Source organism: Zosterops lateralis, assembly GCF_965231275.1.
Source record: "Zosterops lateralis genome assembly, chromosome: 13".
NCBI classification, from domain to species: Eukaryota; Metazoa; Chordata; class Aves; order Passeriformes; family Zosteropidae; genus Zosterops; species Zosterops lateralis.
Genome location: NC_139773.1, coordinates 14349653 through 14368901, shown reverse-complemented (window position 1 = coordinate 14368901; position 19249 = coordinate 14349653). Strand labels below are relative to the sequence as shown.

Below are 19249 nucleotides of genomic sequence, written 5' to 3'. Positions count from 1 at the left end.
ATCTAAACCTGCTCTCAGTTTGAAGACATTCACCCTTGTCCTGTCACTACATGCTCTTGTAAATAGTCTCTCTCCACTATGCAAAGCCAATATTGGTCTCAATTTAATCATCCAGCTCTTGGAGGCAAGTTAAACATAGTTTGCAGAGGTGGAGCAGGCTAGTGCTAGCAGACAGAAAGACAGGATCTGTAACCCCTCTGACACTAAAAATAAAGGAATGTTTGCACCCATGGAAGATACATTGCTTTGCAGGAATGTAGTGAAATGCTTTAGTTCTCAGAGCAATTGCAGAGCACTGGAGTCAGAATTCCTGGGGTCTATTCTCACCCACTTACTAACTTGTTTTATAACCCTTGAGACATTGCTGAGTAGGAGTATTTGCTTAACCTAAGCTTAATTTAAGTTTTGCTCCTACTTATAAATCAAGTACCTCCAGGACTCTACACTCCTAATGAGGCGGGGTATACAATTACAGAAAAGACTGCTTCCATTTGATAGGGAAGTCTCACCAACATATGAAGTGAAACAAGGCTTAAAGGGACAAGATGTTTTTTTACCAGATCAGGCAACAACCGGGAAATAAAATGTAAATGTTCTTGAGTATGATTAGTCACACTGGTCAGAACAAGATCCACCAAGCATGAACATGTGTGCATTAAATACATGTTATCTCTCCCTACAAACCTCTTACCCTCTGGCACTTGTGGGAAACTCTTAACAGAACTCTTACCAAGAACCACTGCAAATAATTTTGTTTCCTGCAATGCTGCTTCCTGTGGTTTACAACACAGTGTGTGCTTGTCTCCCACCAGTACCACAGCAGCACATTTACAGAGGACATGAAGATGTGCAGGAAATAAAACACAAGTGCAGTAAAACATCTGTAGGCTTGCATTCCAGGAGTGAGAGTTTTTACATAAAATACTGAAAACACACACACATCTCTACACCACAAAACCAACAAGTGCCCAGAATGAACAGAAAGCACAGAGGGAACTGACAGCTCAGGCCAGTAAAGCATTAATCAGTTCTCAAGACACCTCAGAGGCATGGCCAGTGGACTTTGTAGTTCACTTCTTGCATGCCACTACCCCTCTAGAATCTAACCCCAGCACACAGTTTATAACTGTCTGCTGAGAAAAGCTCCCTGTAACAAGTCTTACTCTTTTGATGATCAGTCTGACTGAATTAGGACATCCATATGTTGTAGCTGATGGCTAACAAGATAGAGGTGGTTTTTCATCACATGGGTAATTGGTCTCTGCAGCAATTACAAACTCAGCAAAGTTGTCTCAGTTGTCTTTTTCTCCCCCGTAATATTATTTCTTTCAAATTCCAACAAAGAGTATCACTGTCTTGTACAGTTACAGTGGGACTGGTTTGCCTAACACTGAGGGCAGGAATGTACAGAATACCACAGGGAAAAGATGAGGAAAGCAGAGGGACACAGAGAGGCAAGAACTGGTGCACAGAGCATCTTGCTCTTCTACCAGTTTGAACACTTGAATGTTCACTATTGCTTTAATCTGCTGCATTCAGCCAGATCCTGCTCCTTGCCACAGACACAGCTTTGTCTGGCTGCACTCAAGAGCTCTGAGGTATTAAGTCAAAGAGCAAAGTCACATGTTGTTAACTTCTAGCCAAGGAACTAAATCTCACATTTTAACTGGTTAATAAAGGGCCAAATTTGGATAGTCTCCTCCGTACAAAATCCCTATTATTGAAATCAAAAGGGGGCTTAGTGGGAGCAGGCCTCCCTCTTAGGAAAAGCCAAATACCTCATTAGCAGCACAGTCAATGGAATGGCCACAGCCTGGCAAAAAGAAATCTGATAAAATACTGAGTCCTTTCAAAAGAGCAAAGTTCAAAGAAGCAATTTTGGGAGCAGCCACCAACTTTGAACCAAACCACCAAATTATGAGAAAGCAAAACCAGATAGTGGCCAAAGCCAAGGAGAAAGTGTGTAGCTTAATAACCCCAGATTTATGCAAACTTATAATTTATGTGAAACAAATCCATAAAGTTATAAACTTTCAACATTCACCAAACCAAGGAAGAGCTTCTACTCCACTGGCTGCTAAGATGACCACAAAGGATGCCGAGGAGTTTTATTTTTGTTTTACAAGGTACCCACCACTTGTGGCCATGGTTTTTCCTCCAGGCTGGTGCATGAGAGGTAATCAGATACTTTTAGTTATTGGGGCTGCACTGATGTCCCCACAGCACCTCTGCCCCAAGTCACCTCACAGGGCCTGTCACAATAGGACAAGGAATAAAGGTTTTACACTACTACAGGGTCATTTCCAACTAGAAGAAATGCATTATGAGGAGGGCCATGAAACAGTGGCACCTGCAACATTGACAGAGAGGTGGTGGAGTGCCCTTCAGAGTCACCAATGCCCAGCACAGCCAGGATAAAACCACACTTTAACAGTCTTTGGCAGCTGAGGGCTGCCAGGCCTTGTGGGTCAACAGAGCTGCACATTTGTGCCATGGCACTGCTTGGGACTTTGTAAAAGCAAACACTTTTAGGAGGTTAGTCAAATAGCAGTTATTTGGCACCCAAAGGGTGTAAGTGTCAGCTTGCCCAGAACCCAGCTCAGACCTGCAGCAACTTCTCCAAAGTGCAAGAAAACTTGGTTGAGCACCTCACCCAGGCACAGGAGAGGCAGTTGTGATAGAAGGAAAGCAGGAACTTGTGTGAAAGAGCTCTGCATTCTCCTATGCACTCATACAAGCAACTTGTCCTGCAGATAAGCCAGTAACACCCAGCCAGTGCCCTGAGCTGTGCTGGCAAAGGGAAAATTCTGTTCCTTGTCCCACCATAGGAAACAGAGCCCCAGCTGTCCTCAGTGGCAGCCTGTAAACTGCAACCAAAACATCTGGACACTCCTTATGTGGAACAAGTTGGGGACCCTCGACCAAGTTCCCAGGGGAAGGGCCAGGACTGGCACACACCACTCCTGCTTATGCCTTCAAGGAGGCACAATACAGCCTTCAGCTTTTGACATGGGCAACTCACCACCTTCCAATCTATTTAATTAATTTTATGAACCTAGGACTCTGCATATGTGCCATTTAAATGACAAGGGCAGTGCACGAGAGAGGCTGCCCCAGGAATGATGTAACTCACTAGGCTCTCCCAGCTGATGTCTGTTTAAAATATACTACAGAAAAAACCCAACACACTCAACAAATGGAGTGATTTTTCCAAGACATCAAAGTCAGCAAATCCCAATTAAGGCAAAAATCAGCTGCAGAGTACACAGAGAGCACAGAGTAACATGGAAACAGCTCCCACCCCCAATATGCTTTCACACAAAGTCATTTGGTTGGGCCCGGGCTTTATTTACTCAGCTCATAACAACAGCAAAAGAGAAGCTATTAGCAGAAGGTTAAGGTAACTGAAACAATTGCTGTAAAATAAAGGAGCCCACAGCAGTTACGACTTTGTGCATATATTTATTTAATTGAATAAATACATCCATTCAGCTACTGCTTTTCGCAACAGCCTTCCTGCCTGGAGTGGGAAAGGTTACTCCCATTAATTGATTATTGTTACTGCTCTAATACACCCTGCATACTTGTTTGTTTCCATTTAATTTTCCAGGGTATCACCACTAGCACTGTAAAAGGGGACATATGTAACGGAGCCAGCGCTGCTGACACACAGCAAATGAGAACAACCCATCTCTCCCCCAAAGGGGCACAATTATAAAAGGCTGCAGGTTATCGATGGATCAGTGGGTTAATACCAGGATATCCACACGAAGCCATGTAATTTAATCTCATCACAGCCAGTCCACGGGGAAGACAGCCCAGAGAATGTGATGCAAAGACACCTTTCAGTAATGAACAGGCATCACAGCCCTCGCGCTGGCAGCAGCACTCCTCGGAGCTCAGCACTATTAGTGTGCCTTTCTCAGCCCATGGGAGACTGTGACAGGAAGGAAAGGCTCTCCAAATCACCCGTAGGAGGATGCATTCACTGAACAAAAGCATTACAGAATTCCGTCTTCAGGCTAAAAATATTACACACCTATAAAACTGCCTCAGCCAGCGAGGAGAAAAGCAGTTCTCGCTTCTGTGCCCACGTGGGGGTGGACAAACTCACCAGGCAGCTGATGGGTAATGGAGTGGGCACAGAGTAAATACAACAGAGAGGAGGCAGCTACAATCCACTGCAAAGGACCTCATGAAACAGGCTTTAAAAGGAAGAAGGGTAAGGAGTGCACAAGGCTGGCAGAGCCTCAGGTGGTGAGCTCAGAGAAGCATGTTCCAGCAAGAAGGGCTAATGTGAATAAAGTACCCGTGTTGCTTGTAGACCACAAATGAGCACAAAAGGAAGGAGAGTGGCCATGTGGGAAATGCTGTGAGGAGTGAAAGGATCCTGGCTGCTTAGCCAGGATGGGCAGAGCTGTACAGACCTCTCAGGTGGGTCCTAAAGGCCTCCCAATCGATACACATCAACAGATGGCCTCACAAGGCTAATGAGATATGACCTGTATGCTATAAACACACAATTACTCTACTTCCTGTGGTTTAGAAATATAGGTTCAGACATACAGGTCAAGAAATTTGAGGGTTTTGAAAAGGATAAGACTGATCAAAATACATTCATCCTCCATGTAAGAGACTCTTCATCAGGTAGAGACAAAACCAGCAAACCTCGAACATTCAAAATGTTGACTTAAACTCTTGTTTCAGCAGCTTATGCTGATAACTTGCCATTAACTCACCAGCACAGATACTAACTCTCAGATTTAATTCTTGTCAATTGAGAAAATGTTTCTGTTTCTCCAAAGCACAATGGCTGCTATCATTGTGACTGACGTAAGCTACCATAAATGATTTTTCAAATGGACAAATTTATCCCTGGAGAAAGCAAGATTCCAATTAGGGCATATTTGTCTTCCTCTGCAGCAAATCTTGAGCTGGTGCTTAAAGCAAGAGAGAAGGCACCAGAAGCTAGAGTGAGCTTTCTCTCTGTCATTATAAAATAAAAAGTGCTTCTACACATTTGATGCAAAATAACCCCATACTAATACAAAGCCAGCAGCTGCAGGGCAGGGTCCTGTCCCTCTTACAGGACTAGTTAGGGCAGATGTGGTTAAGAACACTCCATTCTGTTGAGCTCTCCTCTTACACCAAGGGTAAGAGCTGGAACAACCAGATGATAAAACCAAAATACACACAGAAAAGGCCAAAGAGATAAGACAGAAGAAAGCAGCTAAACAGACAAATCCAGCTGAGATGGGTTATCCATTTTTCCATTCCTCTGCCCTGTCATGAAACAGACCAAGGACAGCTCTGTGCCCCAGAGGATGCTGTGCTCAGATACACCCTTGCACACCAATAACTCAGGAGCACTCATCACTCCTCAGCACATACTCCTTGACTTAAGATTTGTCTCTTTAAGCCATTTTTCATGTTACTGCAATTCAGCCAGGAGCTCTAAGTCATTGGTCCTGAACATGTGGGGTTATGTGCCCACAATACCAAACACAAAGGCAGCTTCAACAAAGGCAAAGAGAAATTCTCAAATGCATTAAAGATCAGCACAGCATCCTTCTGAATGAGCCTCACAATCTGGCAGGGCTCCTTCCAACATCAATATCAATTTCCTCCATCAACAGGAGACAGAATAATAGCAACTTCCTCTGTTTAATACAGCCTTTAATTGTCCCAGATCCAATACTGGCTCCCAGAGGCTATTCATTCTGCTCTATAGGTAACTGTGTCCTAGACAAAGATGCAAGAACTTTTATCAGCAAATGTTAAATGCAGCAGGAAGGCCAGAAGGTGTGTCTCAGGACTGCTAAAAACATTAACCAACCACATCACTGCACTGGCTCTAATGGAACTCACAAAGCACTGCTCGGAGCAGCATGGGCACTCCAGTGACCAGAAAACACTTGCAAGCTCCTTCTTATCTGAGAGGCAGAAAATCCATAAACCCACTGTCAGATCAGGGCTTTTTCCCCCTCTTTGTACCAGCTCCATGATGCCTGTGATCTCCCTCCTAATGACAAAGTCCTCACTGATTTCAAGAGAACTCAGCAAGACTGAGCAGAGAAAGAACTAAAAAAGGAAATGCCAAGTGAGTCATTAGTGGGTGGAGAAAAGAACCGTATAGTAAGTAGTCTTCAACTTTTACTCCTTTAAAATAAACAGTGCCACAAATTGAAGGAATCCTTTGACACTAGTGAAGATGGAGCAGTAGCAAGCCTCGCACAGTCTGTAGGAATGATGAATTCCTCCTCTCAAAGGGGTTACTCATGCCAGATGCCAATAAGCACGCAGGCAAAATTAATCTGCTTGCTTGGAAACCTCTAGATGGGGCTTCCAATATTAAATACAAGATCAGACTCAGGGAGAAGGAAGCAAACCAGCACCAAACCAGAACATTTTCCCCAGTTTCAAACAGCTACAAAAATTCCTTTATTTTTTTTCCCATCTTTTGGCTGCTACTGCCAGCATTACAACCTTTGAGTCAAGCAGGTACTCAGATGCTGAAATGGGAGAATTTCTTCCTCATCATTAGGTTTCACTTGACCAGCAACCTGTTCGAGTGAAAGATGTCCCTACCCACAGCAAGGATGATCCCTGAGATCCTTTCCAACCCAAACTGTTCTATGATTCTGTGATTAACCAGAGCTGGCAAGGTGCCATGATCTTTCTAACCCTGCTACAGCACCAATATGTTCCCTTTGGAACATACTTCAGTGTGTACTTTCACACACTCATCTCTTTGGTTCATTTTGCCCTGGGTTACCAAAACACAGCCCATTTTCCTAGGCCTGGTTACTACAGCAACAGAATCATTTTGAGTTTGGTAGCAACACATTGCAGGCATCAAAAAAAAAACAAAAAGTTTGCCATTAGTTCATGAAACATGAAGCTGCAAGTCAGCAGCCCATGCAGAGAAATATTCCTGTAGTATCTCACCCCTGCCTCTCCAATTAAGAAACTCTAAGAAATCCCACCTCCTTGACAGAGCACAAGCCTGAGCGACCTCTGACTTCAAAGGATGCACAGCAGAGGTGCACTGCCCACAACCTCCTGGGTGCCTGTCACTGCAGAGAAGCCACAGGAGAAATCTGATGGGCTTCACAGCCACAAAAATATTACACTCCACAGATATTATTAGTTCCACTAATGATTAAAGCCAAAGCATCACTTTAAACTCCATATGGTATCACATCTGCATTCTTATGCACACACAAGTATTAACACACAAAAAAGAAGGTTAAAGAGATTGTTCTCAGGGCTTGGAAACTTTTTTTTATATAACCAGAGAAGCTGTCTTGTACTGTTATTTCACTGCAAAGTGACCATAATAGGTATTATATTATTACAACACTTAAATTTCATACAACTCAGAAGGAGAAAAAAACCCTCTCGCTGCACACAGTTATTTCCATCTAATTCACTGCCTTGGAACAGAAGGGTTTTTATTGCAGAGGTGAACAATGACTAGTCCTTAGCTGTCAGCTTGAGAGACTGCTTCTAACCCTGAGCTACAGTCCAGCCCAATGCAGCACAGACAGACTGAACATAAGCAATACACTAAGGATAGCAAAAACTGGTCAATCTGATCATTTCTCAGCGGCAGCCAGTCACTCTAGAAAGTTCAGCCAGACTATTATCACTTATTAATTAGCTCCTATCCTGAGAGAATGATCTAAGCCAGATTTGCCCCTAATTTCAACTAAGGGAACATACCCAAAAACATTTCATCTGGTCACACACAGCTCCCACTGAGTGAGTGTGCTATTATGAGAAAGCAAACTGATATAAATATAGCACAATGACAGTATCCACTCTGCAGTTATTTCCTCTGTGAAACAGACCAGAATGAAGTGGGTAAGCTGCTCAGCCAGCTTTCTTCTAAGGCCACTGAAAACTGCATTGATGACATCAACAAAAATAATCAGTTAAAGACAAATCTGAGCAAGTAATTCTCAACCAACATTTAAACCGAACAATCTGACCTCCTCTCAAGTATCCACCAACATAAGATGACACTTCCACTTGTTTCTTCTCCATTTATATTCATTCATGGAATAGATTTTTTTTCCTGGTAGCTTTTATTTTCACTACCTAAATCGATTGCAAGTTGATAGATGAATTAATCATCCAACATCTGAAACCCTGCTTGTGATGGATAGGCTGGGACAGGGCAGAAATTAAACTACATTGCTGGTTGAGTGTGCACAACAGGCACTCCTCTGTAATCCACAATTCAGATGGAGAAATTCAGGTTATGATTTCCATAACTAAAGCCAGAAAGCAAACAACCCCAAAATGCTTGGAGTTTTGTGGTGGGGTTTTTTGGTGTGTTTTTTTTTGCTTTGTTTGTTTGTAAACTTCACATGTAGTAACAAATATGGTTAGACAACATCCTTATCTCTGCAGAAAAAAAAAAAAAAAAAGAAAAGCAGCATATAGTAAGCAGAAATCATTTTCTGGAAATATTTTCTCAGCTACAGTTGAACTGCCAACTTTAAACACGTTATTTTAGCATACAAGATGAATGTAGCTCAGGAAGAAGAAGAATCACTCTTTCTAATCCTCCTCTCATGCACCCTCCTCCAGCCTGTTCTCAAGACATGAAGCATTGCTTAAAAAATGCCCACGGAACAGACTGAAAGAAGTTGCTCCTCCTCTATATAGTTATTTATAATAGATAATCTTAGAATCACTCTTAATTCCAGCTCATCGTTTATGGTGTTGGCACAGTTTTTCCAGTGAATTCAGTCTCATTTTTCACCTTTGGGCTGTACAGTATCTTGTATTTTATACATCATCTTTCTTTGACCAGTGGATCCCTCACAAACACTTACAGAACCAAGTGAAAATGAATAATGACCCAAGGACATAGCTCAATGCTGAAATATTATGATTTTATGGCCAGCTACAGAAAAGCAGGGACATGTTTTGAATACACAGACAAAGCTCTAAGTGAAGCAGCAATATATCCATGAATACCACACTGTGTAGTGACTTTCCACCAGGCTTCTGCTCTATGCCAAGACATTAAACAGCACTCAGAAAGTCAGCAGGACTGCTCAGCTTTGCTGTCAATGGCCATACTCAGCTTGGAAACTTGATAAAAAGGTCTTTGGGAAAAAAAAAAAAAAAAACCCAAACAGGAATAGGATCACCCATTCAGCTGAAAGTCACACCAAGGTGGGGGTGATGGGACAGGGGCACACTTTTGGTTACCAGGATTATACTAACAAGTGCAGAAGGATCTCATTAATGGCAGCGTGCACTCCACTGATTTATTCCATTGGAGCAGCTTATCTAGTTACAAGTCCTGCAGAAAAAGGAATGGGCCAAGCTGGTACATTTTTTTCAAAGAAAACTCCACCAACAACATCCTCTTTAAACCTGCTTGGTGGGAGGGGGAACTACTGCTGAAACCCATAAGTACTTTACCCCAATAACTGAGATGTTTCACTGAGGAATCAAAGGCAAATTTCACAGCTCAACCATCTGAAAGAATTTTGCAACATGATCACCAGAACCATGAGTTCCACTTCAAGCTCAGTGTATCTCAAAATAGATCCCACCAGCTTCCACATCCCATTCCGTTGCAGAGATCACATTATCAAGGGTCTGCCACAGCATCCTGGGTCACAGCACCTACTCTGTAACTGGCACTTCCTTGCTAAAATATGACAGTGGTAGTGACAACATGTGTGTCCTTCTCAGTCTCAGACTGCAGTGATCACTCAGATACATGCCCTGGAACAGGAAGAGGACTAGGGTATCATGTAGGGGAAAAAAACCCAAAATAAAAAAAATCGATCACCATCACACACACCACTTGAAAATTCTTCAGCTAAAACTGAGCCGTAAGCCACCAATATAAGAATTTAAAGCAATCTGAGCAAACACAAAAGTAGGAATGAGCACCTACCCCATCATTCATGGCTGCCAACCTTTACCACTGCTACAATATAAGTGAACACTACTACTGTGCTTTCCCGCTGCTTGATGGAGAGACCCATGCCAAGTCACCTTCACAAGCACAGCAGCACATGGAGAAAAGGCCTTGAGGCATCCCTTCCACTGGGATCAAACAGGGAACAAGAGCCAGATGCCAGCCCACAAGGAAAGCCTCCCGAGAGGAGAAGTTCAGAGAGCCTTACCTATGTACAGAGAGGAATCTTTCCTCCTCACGTGGTCATCGATGTAGGAAACTCCCAGGGGCTGGACAGGGGTAGCACCAATGCCCAGGAGGACCTGTGCCCCGATGAGCAGCAAGTACATCATGTTGGTGGCAGTCCTATTCCTGCAGATAAGGTCCGGGTCTGGTCTCTCATCGCTGGTGGACCCGTTGACAGCGCACACGTCCCTCCCTTCGGCTCCCCAGCGGATTTCTCCCGACTCATACTCGTACTGGTGGGTCAGGAATTCAGGCAAGGCAGAAAGGAGGGCACCCAAGGCCATGACTATCCCTCCACATCCTATCAAGCGTGGCCTGTGTCCTCGAGCTCCGAAGTAGCTGACGAAGAGGATGAGGGCCAGGTTGCCGATCTCGAAGCTGCTGGCAATGACGCCCACGTCAGCGCTCTGCAGGTTGAACCGACGCTCCAAGGTGGTTAAAACACTCACCTGCAACAGAGAAATCCAGAGAAAATTACATTCCACACCCTCCATTCTCCCCATACGTACTGCTAAAGTGTAAATCTCCTTGACTTCTCCTTGCAGCTGAAACCATACCCATCAAGGACATCCAAATCACAGTACAGTAGCTGACCTCCAAGCACGACCTGACTGTCCAAATACAGCCACAGCAGAAGGCCCTAATACCAAGTGACATTTCACAGCCCACCACCTGTCTGAGCACATGTCACTTCCGAATTCCTGAGCCCATCAGTGTGTATTTTGGATGCCTGCAGACACCCATGATTCCATGAGTAGTTAGTCTGGCTTTGGGCTCCCTTTCTATTTGAAGGCACAACCTTCACAGTGCACTCTCCCACAGAACCAAGGCACAAACCACACTGAGCTTCACATCCTGCCAGGCACCCAACCTTTTTCCCTTGGAATGAACAGGCAGTTAGGGAGCAGCAGAAAACCTTGCAGATTGTTTGCCTGCACACCAGCACAAGGCCATCAAGCCACTGAGAGACAGTGATGTACAAACAGGCAGTTTAGCTGCCATTGAATGCTTTTACTCAAGTATATAAATAAAATGCTGATCAAAGGGTTTAAACTGTTTGTGGATTAGTTAATGACTGGGATCGTCACAGAGTATTTTTGAGAAGACAGGCCAATTAAGGTTTACATAGAAGATTTAAATCCACCATGAAGAAGGGATGATTTAACAAATTGTGGTTATTTAACACTAAGAAGAGAGAAGCACATGAATAGTCTTCAAATATTTAACATTGCTGCAAAAAAGAATGACCTATTCTTTGAAGTTAAAATGGATGGGACAAGAAGTGACAAGTTTAAACTGCAGCAGAGATGATTCAGGTTAGATACAAGGTGGGGAAAAAACAGATTTTACTGGTAGGGATTGTGAGGCACTGAAATATGCTGCCTGGAAAGGGTGCAGAGGTCTTCAACAGAGCACAGATCAGCACCTGTCAGAAAAGACACAGGTATGACTGATCTTGCCATGGGGCAGGAAGATGAACAAGATCATCCCTTGAGAGCTCTTCCAATCTTGATTACATGGTGCAATGAAATACAATGTAGATTTTCTGCAACAGTCACAGCACTGATCAGAGCATGAAGGATGAACCATTAAGTACTTCACTTGCTGTCAGCCCCACTCAAGGGAGAAAACAGGGTATTCTCATGTCTCTGGCAGTGTCCTTCTTCAACAGTAAAAAAGCAACAAAAGAAATCTTGAACGTGTCACAGAAATGCCAAAAACTTTTACCTTGAATAAAAAAACTATCTGGTTTTTCAGACTGCAAAAGATGAAGGTATTTAAGGTTGTCCTAAAAGAGGCAGGTTGCTCTATTCCAAAAAAAATGTGATAAAGACCTCAGAGCAGAAGGTAGCCCCTGGATAGAATAAAAATAGCCTCCCACTGGAGGCACTGAAAATCTTTGCTGATAAAACCTCACGAAGCGGGAGCCAGCCTGACCGACTTTGAAGTATTCTGACAGCAGTTCTTCTCCAGGGGCAGTTTGCCTCTGCTAGGGTACACCAGGGCACAGTTGGACAAAGACAGCCCCACTGGCAATAAAATGGAAAACGGAAACAACCCACTTCTGCTGCTCTGCATGAGCAAAAGCTCCCAAACCTGACTGTGATAAGTGTCCAAGTCAGATCTCCAAAACTGGACTCTGTTCATATTTTCTGAAAATCCAGCCTTCCTCTCATACAGGCAACTATCATTTTATACTACCATCAATGCAATCCTCCCCAGCTAAAGAGCTGGGGAAGGCAAGGAGAAGGAAACCTAAAAATCAAATCCTAGGAACAAAGACAGTGCAAGAGCAGTAATTCCTCCCATGCCAAAGCCAGGTGTGTGTGTCAGAGGCAGGGGAGATTGCCTGCAATGCCAGGTGCAGGTCCCTGTTGGGATGAACAGCTCCATGACTCACAAGGGACAACGGTGTCCTCTGAGCGAGGGCACAGCACAGCCTGTCCCTGCTCCAGCAGCCTCGAGCAGTGCTGGAGCTCACGTTCCACAGGGACACTGCTGCTCCCAGCCCTCTGTGGGAGCTGAGCAGGCAAGCACAGACACTGCTAGAAAACATTATGCTGGTGTTTTTACAGCAAGGCACGCCACGGTCTGTTATCCTACAGACAACATCCCACAGCCACTGACAGGTCCATCAAGAACTCACCCACTGGAGAGAGAACCATGGAGTGGTTTGGATTGGAAAGAACCTTAAAGATCATCTATAGTTCCAAACCTTCCACCATGGATAAGGATTTATCATTCATGGTTTGATTGCAAGGTGTGGTCTAATGGGGCTGGTGCTGGGGTCCTGTGAACACCAATCTGACAGACTGGGGAATCTCTCCAAGATCAATATATAGCTCTGAACATGCAAAATTATGTCTGTGGTGCTCATTTCTGAGCTGTACCTAGATGGGAAACTCATGATTACTCATTACAGCTGTGTAAACTGAGGTAGAGAGCCAACTATTAATGAGACAAGTACAGTCAACAAAATTAATTTCTGATGGAATAATTTAGGCTGGAAGATTGAAAGCCAACAGAAGTGATTTCCCAAGGCCAACTGGTATTAACTAGCTTTGGAAGTCTCCCACATTTCGACCTGGCTGCCAAATTTTAGGCTTTTACCATACATATATACAAGCGGCTAGAAAGCAGGATGGTGTTTAAACACATGTGGGTGCCAGATCTCAAAAGGGTCAGATTTTGGACAGCTGGATTTCAGATACAAAACACCACACCATTTCCAGGTACAATTCACAGTGACAGTAAATTGGTGAAAAACACTAAAACCAGAGTCCCAATTCTCATTCCACTCTTATTCCAGTGGGACTTCAGCCATTCTTTTCCTTTTTACAAAAGGTAACCCACTCAACTAACCAACTCACAGTAGGGAGAAAGAGTCTCATCATCCCCTAATGCTTCTTGCTTTACTTTGGGGAAAAGACTGAAACAAAAGCAGGAGGAACACAACTACACAGGGTAAATTCCAACTCTCTTGATAAAAGCTGGCAGTTCTCCTTATTCCTCTGGCCAGATCATACTGTATTTCCCAGTTTGCTCTTTCTGGCTGTAGCACTGCTACCCAGTGCTACCAGCTCTGCCTTTGCTAAGTGGGTTATGAGGAGCAGAGGGTATAGTGAAAGAACAAATCCATCATGCCAGCCGTGAGCATCCAGAAGAAAATAGCATCCAAGTACAAAATGCTGAGACCAGCATCAGCAGAGTCTGGCAAAACTGACAGTCACAGTGAGGAGAAAAAAAAAAAAAATCCCAAAATAAAAATAGGGCTGGGAAATAAACTGTCAACATGCAGATTCTTAACTAGAGAACAACAGAACACAACTGCATTTTATCCACAGTGGCTGCAGCCCAGACAGCAGAGCCCAAACTATGACATTGGCTGTGACCTTACAAAGACCAACTACAAAATCAGCATTAGCATAGCAGAAATGTCACCTGCATTTATGCAAAATAAACCCCTGCCCACGGCTAAAATCATTCACCCACCCTCCATGCTCCACTTTTATGGGACTTCCTGCATACAAGGTTTAACCTGACTAAACTTGCAGTTTCTGTGTGGGATGTTCCCAGTGCCCTTGTAACTGTGGGATAAAAACACTGTATTGCACGTATTTGCTTTCACAATCCTGCTCTGCAGCAGATGAACCATCACCACTCCCAGACGCTAACTCTGTTTTTTCAGAGTTACATAAAATGTTGTAAAAGACACGCAGGTCCCTGTTAAATACTGATGTCACGTGAAAAGGCTGTGAGGATTATAAGAAGTCCCTGTGTGCTGATGCCAGGTAGATCACTCCAGAGCACAGCCCACAGAGATGCTGTTTAAGGGCAGGGAGGTGAGCCATGGGATGATGCAGCAGCACAGCAGCTTCAGATGGACAACCTCCTGCTAAAACACAGCAGGGAAACACCAGGAGCCCACAGCTGTGAAGCTGCTACTTCCTGACTCCTGTCAACTTAACACAGCTGTTTAGTCAGGGATGGAAAGATTCGACTAAGAGGGTATTTAGTTAAAAAAAGCTTCTAACCCAAGATCAAAACGTTTACCAGGAAGCAAAGACAGCACTCAGTAAAACTCACGCAGACAAGACAGAGCAGATCATGCAGTCTGACCCCAAGAAGTCACTGGTGTGAAACCACCCACAGGACCAGACAGGTCCAGGGCAGGCACAAGGACAGAGGCAGGCCAGTGTTCTAACCATGGCACATACCAGCACCCAGGAAAATGGGAACAGCACTGAAACTCCAGCTTCCTATGGCCCTATGTCTACCTGCCACCCTTATGTGCTCACATCTGTCCCTCAGCAGGTCACTGGGGCTCTGACCAGCCAGTATTTTAACTGCAGCACTGCACTCGGCCTTCTGTCATGCCAGATTTGCTGCCTTTTTCCATGACTCCCACTTCACCTACTCCAGACATCTCCCACTCGGTTTTTGGCAGCAGCTCCACTACGATGTAGCTCTTACCCAGCTCAGCTGTGTGGCTGCTGTTTCTCCACAAGTTCATGCTCCTCCAGACTGGGTCTATACCAGGTCAGTCAACTGGACCACTGAAAACTACACCAGCTTGGGCACCTGCACCCCTTGCTCATGCAGAAAGCAGGCTGGGCATCTAGAAAAGACCGTGTAACCCAGACTTCTGGCTTTCTGTGAACACACTGCAACATACAATAACTGGGAGTGATTAAAACCTGTAGTAGGCTTGCCCTGTCTCCTTCTCTTACTGAGCCATGGCAGGCTGCACACACACATTTGGATCAGATGACTGACATCAAACAGGCCTGGGCTAAAGGGGCCTCCTAACACCACCCTAAAACACTCTTCAGTGATTGAAAAAGGAAAATGCCTCACATAACACACACAGTGATAAATGACCCACATCAAAATAAGAAGAAATCAATCACCACCTTAAAATTTTCCAGCCAAAGTAATTTGTACTGCAGCTTCTGTAACTAAATCCACGGAAGCTTATGCCATGCCATTCTGGACTTATTTCAATAATACATGCTCACATTCATCATTCCTGTCTGTCCCAAATCTACAGACCTTGGCCTTTCTGAACCAAGGTAAATTTGTTTTCTCTATAGGCTGTTTATTTTATATTAGTGCTCAGCAAAAATACAATCCACAGACCTGCTTCACCCTATTGCCCCACTTTATCACTGAGAAATGAACTGAAGGCTGGGAGCACCATTATGGAGTCAGAGACACAGTACACTGAAAATGAATATCATATTGTTCGTATCTCCAATGATCAAGTCATATTCACCCACAGAGTGTACAGTTAAGTTCATTGTATTAATAATACTGGGTTATATATAGAAAACACATTGACTTTATGCCTGAAGGGCCTTTTCAAAAGGCTTCTTTTTAATGTAAAATACATTTTCTCAGTTATGTGGTAAGAGATTGGACTTGAAGAGACATGTCTGCAGTGCTACAGGGTGTAAAATAATTGCCTGGCAACTACGTTCCCAAAGGAAAACAAACTCAAACCATCTCCCACAGTCTCCAATACAGAGCTGGGAAACACAAGGTTTCTTGAGGAGCCAAAGGGACCATGCCAGAAGTGCCACTCCTTCCAGATGCCTCCACCCACTTCTTCAGGTGTCACCTCATCCTCTCTTCCAGCATCTGGGCAGGATGGGGCAAATGTGATCCCATTGCTGGGAGACTCTGAACAGCTCTCCTTCTGTAGAGCTGGTCCCCAGGGGCTCGGTCACCCTCCTTCCCACAGCCACCAAACTCAGGCTTCAAGCCCAAGGGAATGATGCTGATCCTTTGCTCTGACACCTTCCTGCTCCACAATTCCAGCACTGAGATGGATAACTTGTGGTTGAGCCAAACTTTTAAAAAGACAGCCACTTTCTTGGCATTTTGACCACTCCTTCCCCATCGGATGGTTGGGAAGAGGGCAACAACCTTAATACCCTCTGCCCAAAGCCAGGCAACAGCTTTTCTTGCTGCTCCTCACTCCACTGAAGTAAGAAGGGCATCAAGACCTCCTGTCTCAGACTGCTGATCACTTGTTTGAGCACCTTTCCTGGTCTAGTGAAGTCAGCCAAAACTTGAAATACATTTTCACCGCAGATGCCAACACCTGTGCTGGCTTTGGGCACACAGACATAAGGGAAAGCAAAAAAAGGTGATGATATGAACACACCCAGGCTGGCTCTGCTCACGGTCTAGAAATCATCTCTGCATAGAAATTTGCATTCACATGACAGGGATAATGGATGCCACAGCTGAACCCCTGCTGAAAGTAGGGTGTTATTAGCTTGGCTCTTGCTGCATGTGCCTGTGCTGTTTCTAGGCCAGCACTCAAAAAATCTGCAAGTTACTGTACTGGTGCCATGAGGAGTTTGCAGCTTGGATCTGTGCCTCACTGGTGTGAAAAATGCATTTTATATTCTAGTGACCAGCTCTGAGGTTACTGACACAGTACAAATTCAGCATATGTTCAAGGTCAGGATTTTCAGGGCCTGAGAAGAGAGGGTATTGCACCATGCAGCAAGAGAAACAGCACATCACACTCCTAGCTGAGGCAAGGCACACAATTTTGGCAACTTTCTTCTCTCTGCCATCAAGCAGAAAACTATCTTGTAGCCCACTGTGCATCTCCTCACCACATTTCAGCAGCCACAGCATCCTGTGCCACTGGCCCTTGGCCAACACACAAGGCACAAAACAAGTGTACCTGGACACTTTCTGCAGGGTTTCACAAACATCATCAAACACAGCGATGCCCCAGGCTGCTGCACACTGCAAACAGAGCAAAGAGTACTCAGCACCCACAGAAGATATCCTGTTTGGTCAGAAGCTGATACATCAGTGCAAAGCCACAGTTTGTTTCGAAATAGCTTAAACCAGAAAAAGGCCACGTGCCGCTGAAAGGTAAATGTGCATTTTTCACTACTCTGGTGACCAAATTTGCTGCATAAAAACCTAACCTCTAGCCCAGGCATTCACTGAAGCAAACAGCAATGCAGGCAGGGCTGTCAATACCTTCCTTATTTGCTTCCTACAGACCCTGCATGGGACACAGAGGGCTGACCCCTTTCCCAGCTCCCTCGAGGAAGGGAAGGCGCGGTGCCCCATTTACAGCAGTGTGAACAAAAAGATCACAGGGGTGTTATTTGCAGCTACCCCCTCAAGTTCATCATGGAAAGTCAGCCTGAGTCACCAACAGCTCAAAGCAGACCCAGGTACAGAGCCAGGCCACACAGAACTGCCTTAGCAGAACGTGAAAGGCTTTTTCTGTTGCTCTGAAACAGATGCATGCACAGCCAAAATCTAGTTTTTTAACCTTTTAAAGCCCCAACCTACAGTGATATTATAATCACAACCACTTGTGTCCACACAAGCTTTCTGCCTCCAAGTCTGCTGTTCAATACTGACCTCACTGTGTGAAAGCAGGTGGTATTTTAGTCCCTGACAATGTATCTACATAAAAACACCCAGTGCCAGAATCCATTTTTAGCACAAACTTTCCTTGAGTAGCACACTTACAACCAAGCCAGTAGATATTTGAATCCCTACTTATTTTTAAATGTTATGTCATTTTCGCTGGCGGCCAAATAACACATCATAAACATGCAAAGAAGCACAAACCTCAACCCTGTAGCTGCATTTCTGCATGCTTTAAAAACTGTAGCACAGAACAGCGCTGCCGGCACATTTCAGACCTGGAGGATGAAGAATTCCACGTGGAATAAGTGCACAGCAGCAGGGGCTGATGAGCAGGGGCAGCCAATCTCCCTGTCAAAATAAACAGCCAGGAGAAAGCTGCTGGAACATCTTTGACACATTCAGAGATGGATCTCTTTTTTTTTCCCATGGCCAGCAAGTAGGTGTACAAAGCCAGATGAAGAGGAATTCAAAGTGTATAATTTAAATGTAGGATCCTATAGCACTCCTGGCCACGTATAGAACTGGCAGCAAAATTCATACATGGGTCTGAAACTCTGCAAACTGGGCACCATCATGCTGGGTGTTCCAGCTGAGATGAGGAGATTAAATTCATGTTGCTGGAAGACTCTTACCAGGAAAAACCCCCCTTCCTATAAACTATCACATGGACTATGTACTACCACTGGAAAGGCACAATTCCAAGCTGTCACACTGCAACACCCTCCCTTCTCCACCTCCACAACTGAATTCAGGTTTGCTTGTTCATCTAATAAAACACTTCCTAACACGACACTTCCACGCCTGCAGAGAAGGCTCTCTACTATAAACAGGGCACTCACCACGCAGAAACCGTAACGCAAGCCTGATGAGGAAACTCGCCATGTGAAGGGCTTCATGTTATCTCCATTTATGATCAAGAGATGAACTCGGGGCCAAGGCTTGCACCCCAGTTATGCCACAGTGCAGATGAAGAAGCAAGGCCTGTGGAGCTGGTTGCTGAAGCATTCCCAGCTGCCAGGCATGAACCAGGGCAGGAGTGACACAGGCAGGACACTCTGAGGCAGCATTAATAAAAGCTTTGAAAGAAGCTGAATTTGGTTTTCACGGTTGGAGGACAACAGTGATTATATAAAGGCTATATACTGGGGAGAGGAG

At 44.5% G+C, this 19249-nt stretch overlaps 1 protein-coding gene across 1 annotated transcript in view; it reads right to left on the bottom strand.

Moving 5' to 3' along the window:
• The window catches only part of SLCO3A1 (solute carrier organic anion transporter family member 3A1), a gene marked incomplete at its 5' end in the record, with an annotated part of 137139 nt that overhangs the window by 103935 nt on the left and 13955 nt on the right, over positions 1-19249 (bottom strand). Inside the window, one exon of the mRNA XM_083870982.1 lies at positions 10161-10626. Coding sequence (XP_083727108.1) covers positions 10161-10626 — 466 coding nt within the window. The remainder of the gene's footprint in view (positions 1-10160; positions 10627-19249) is intronic.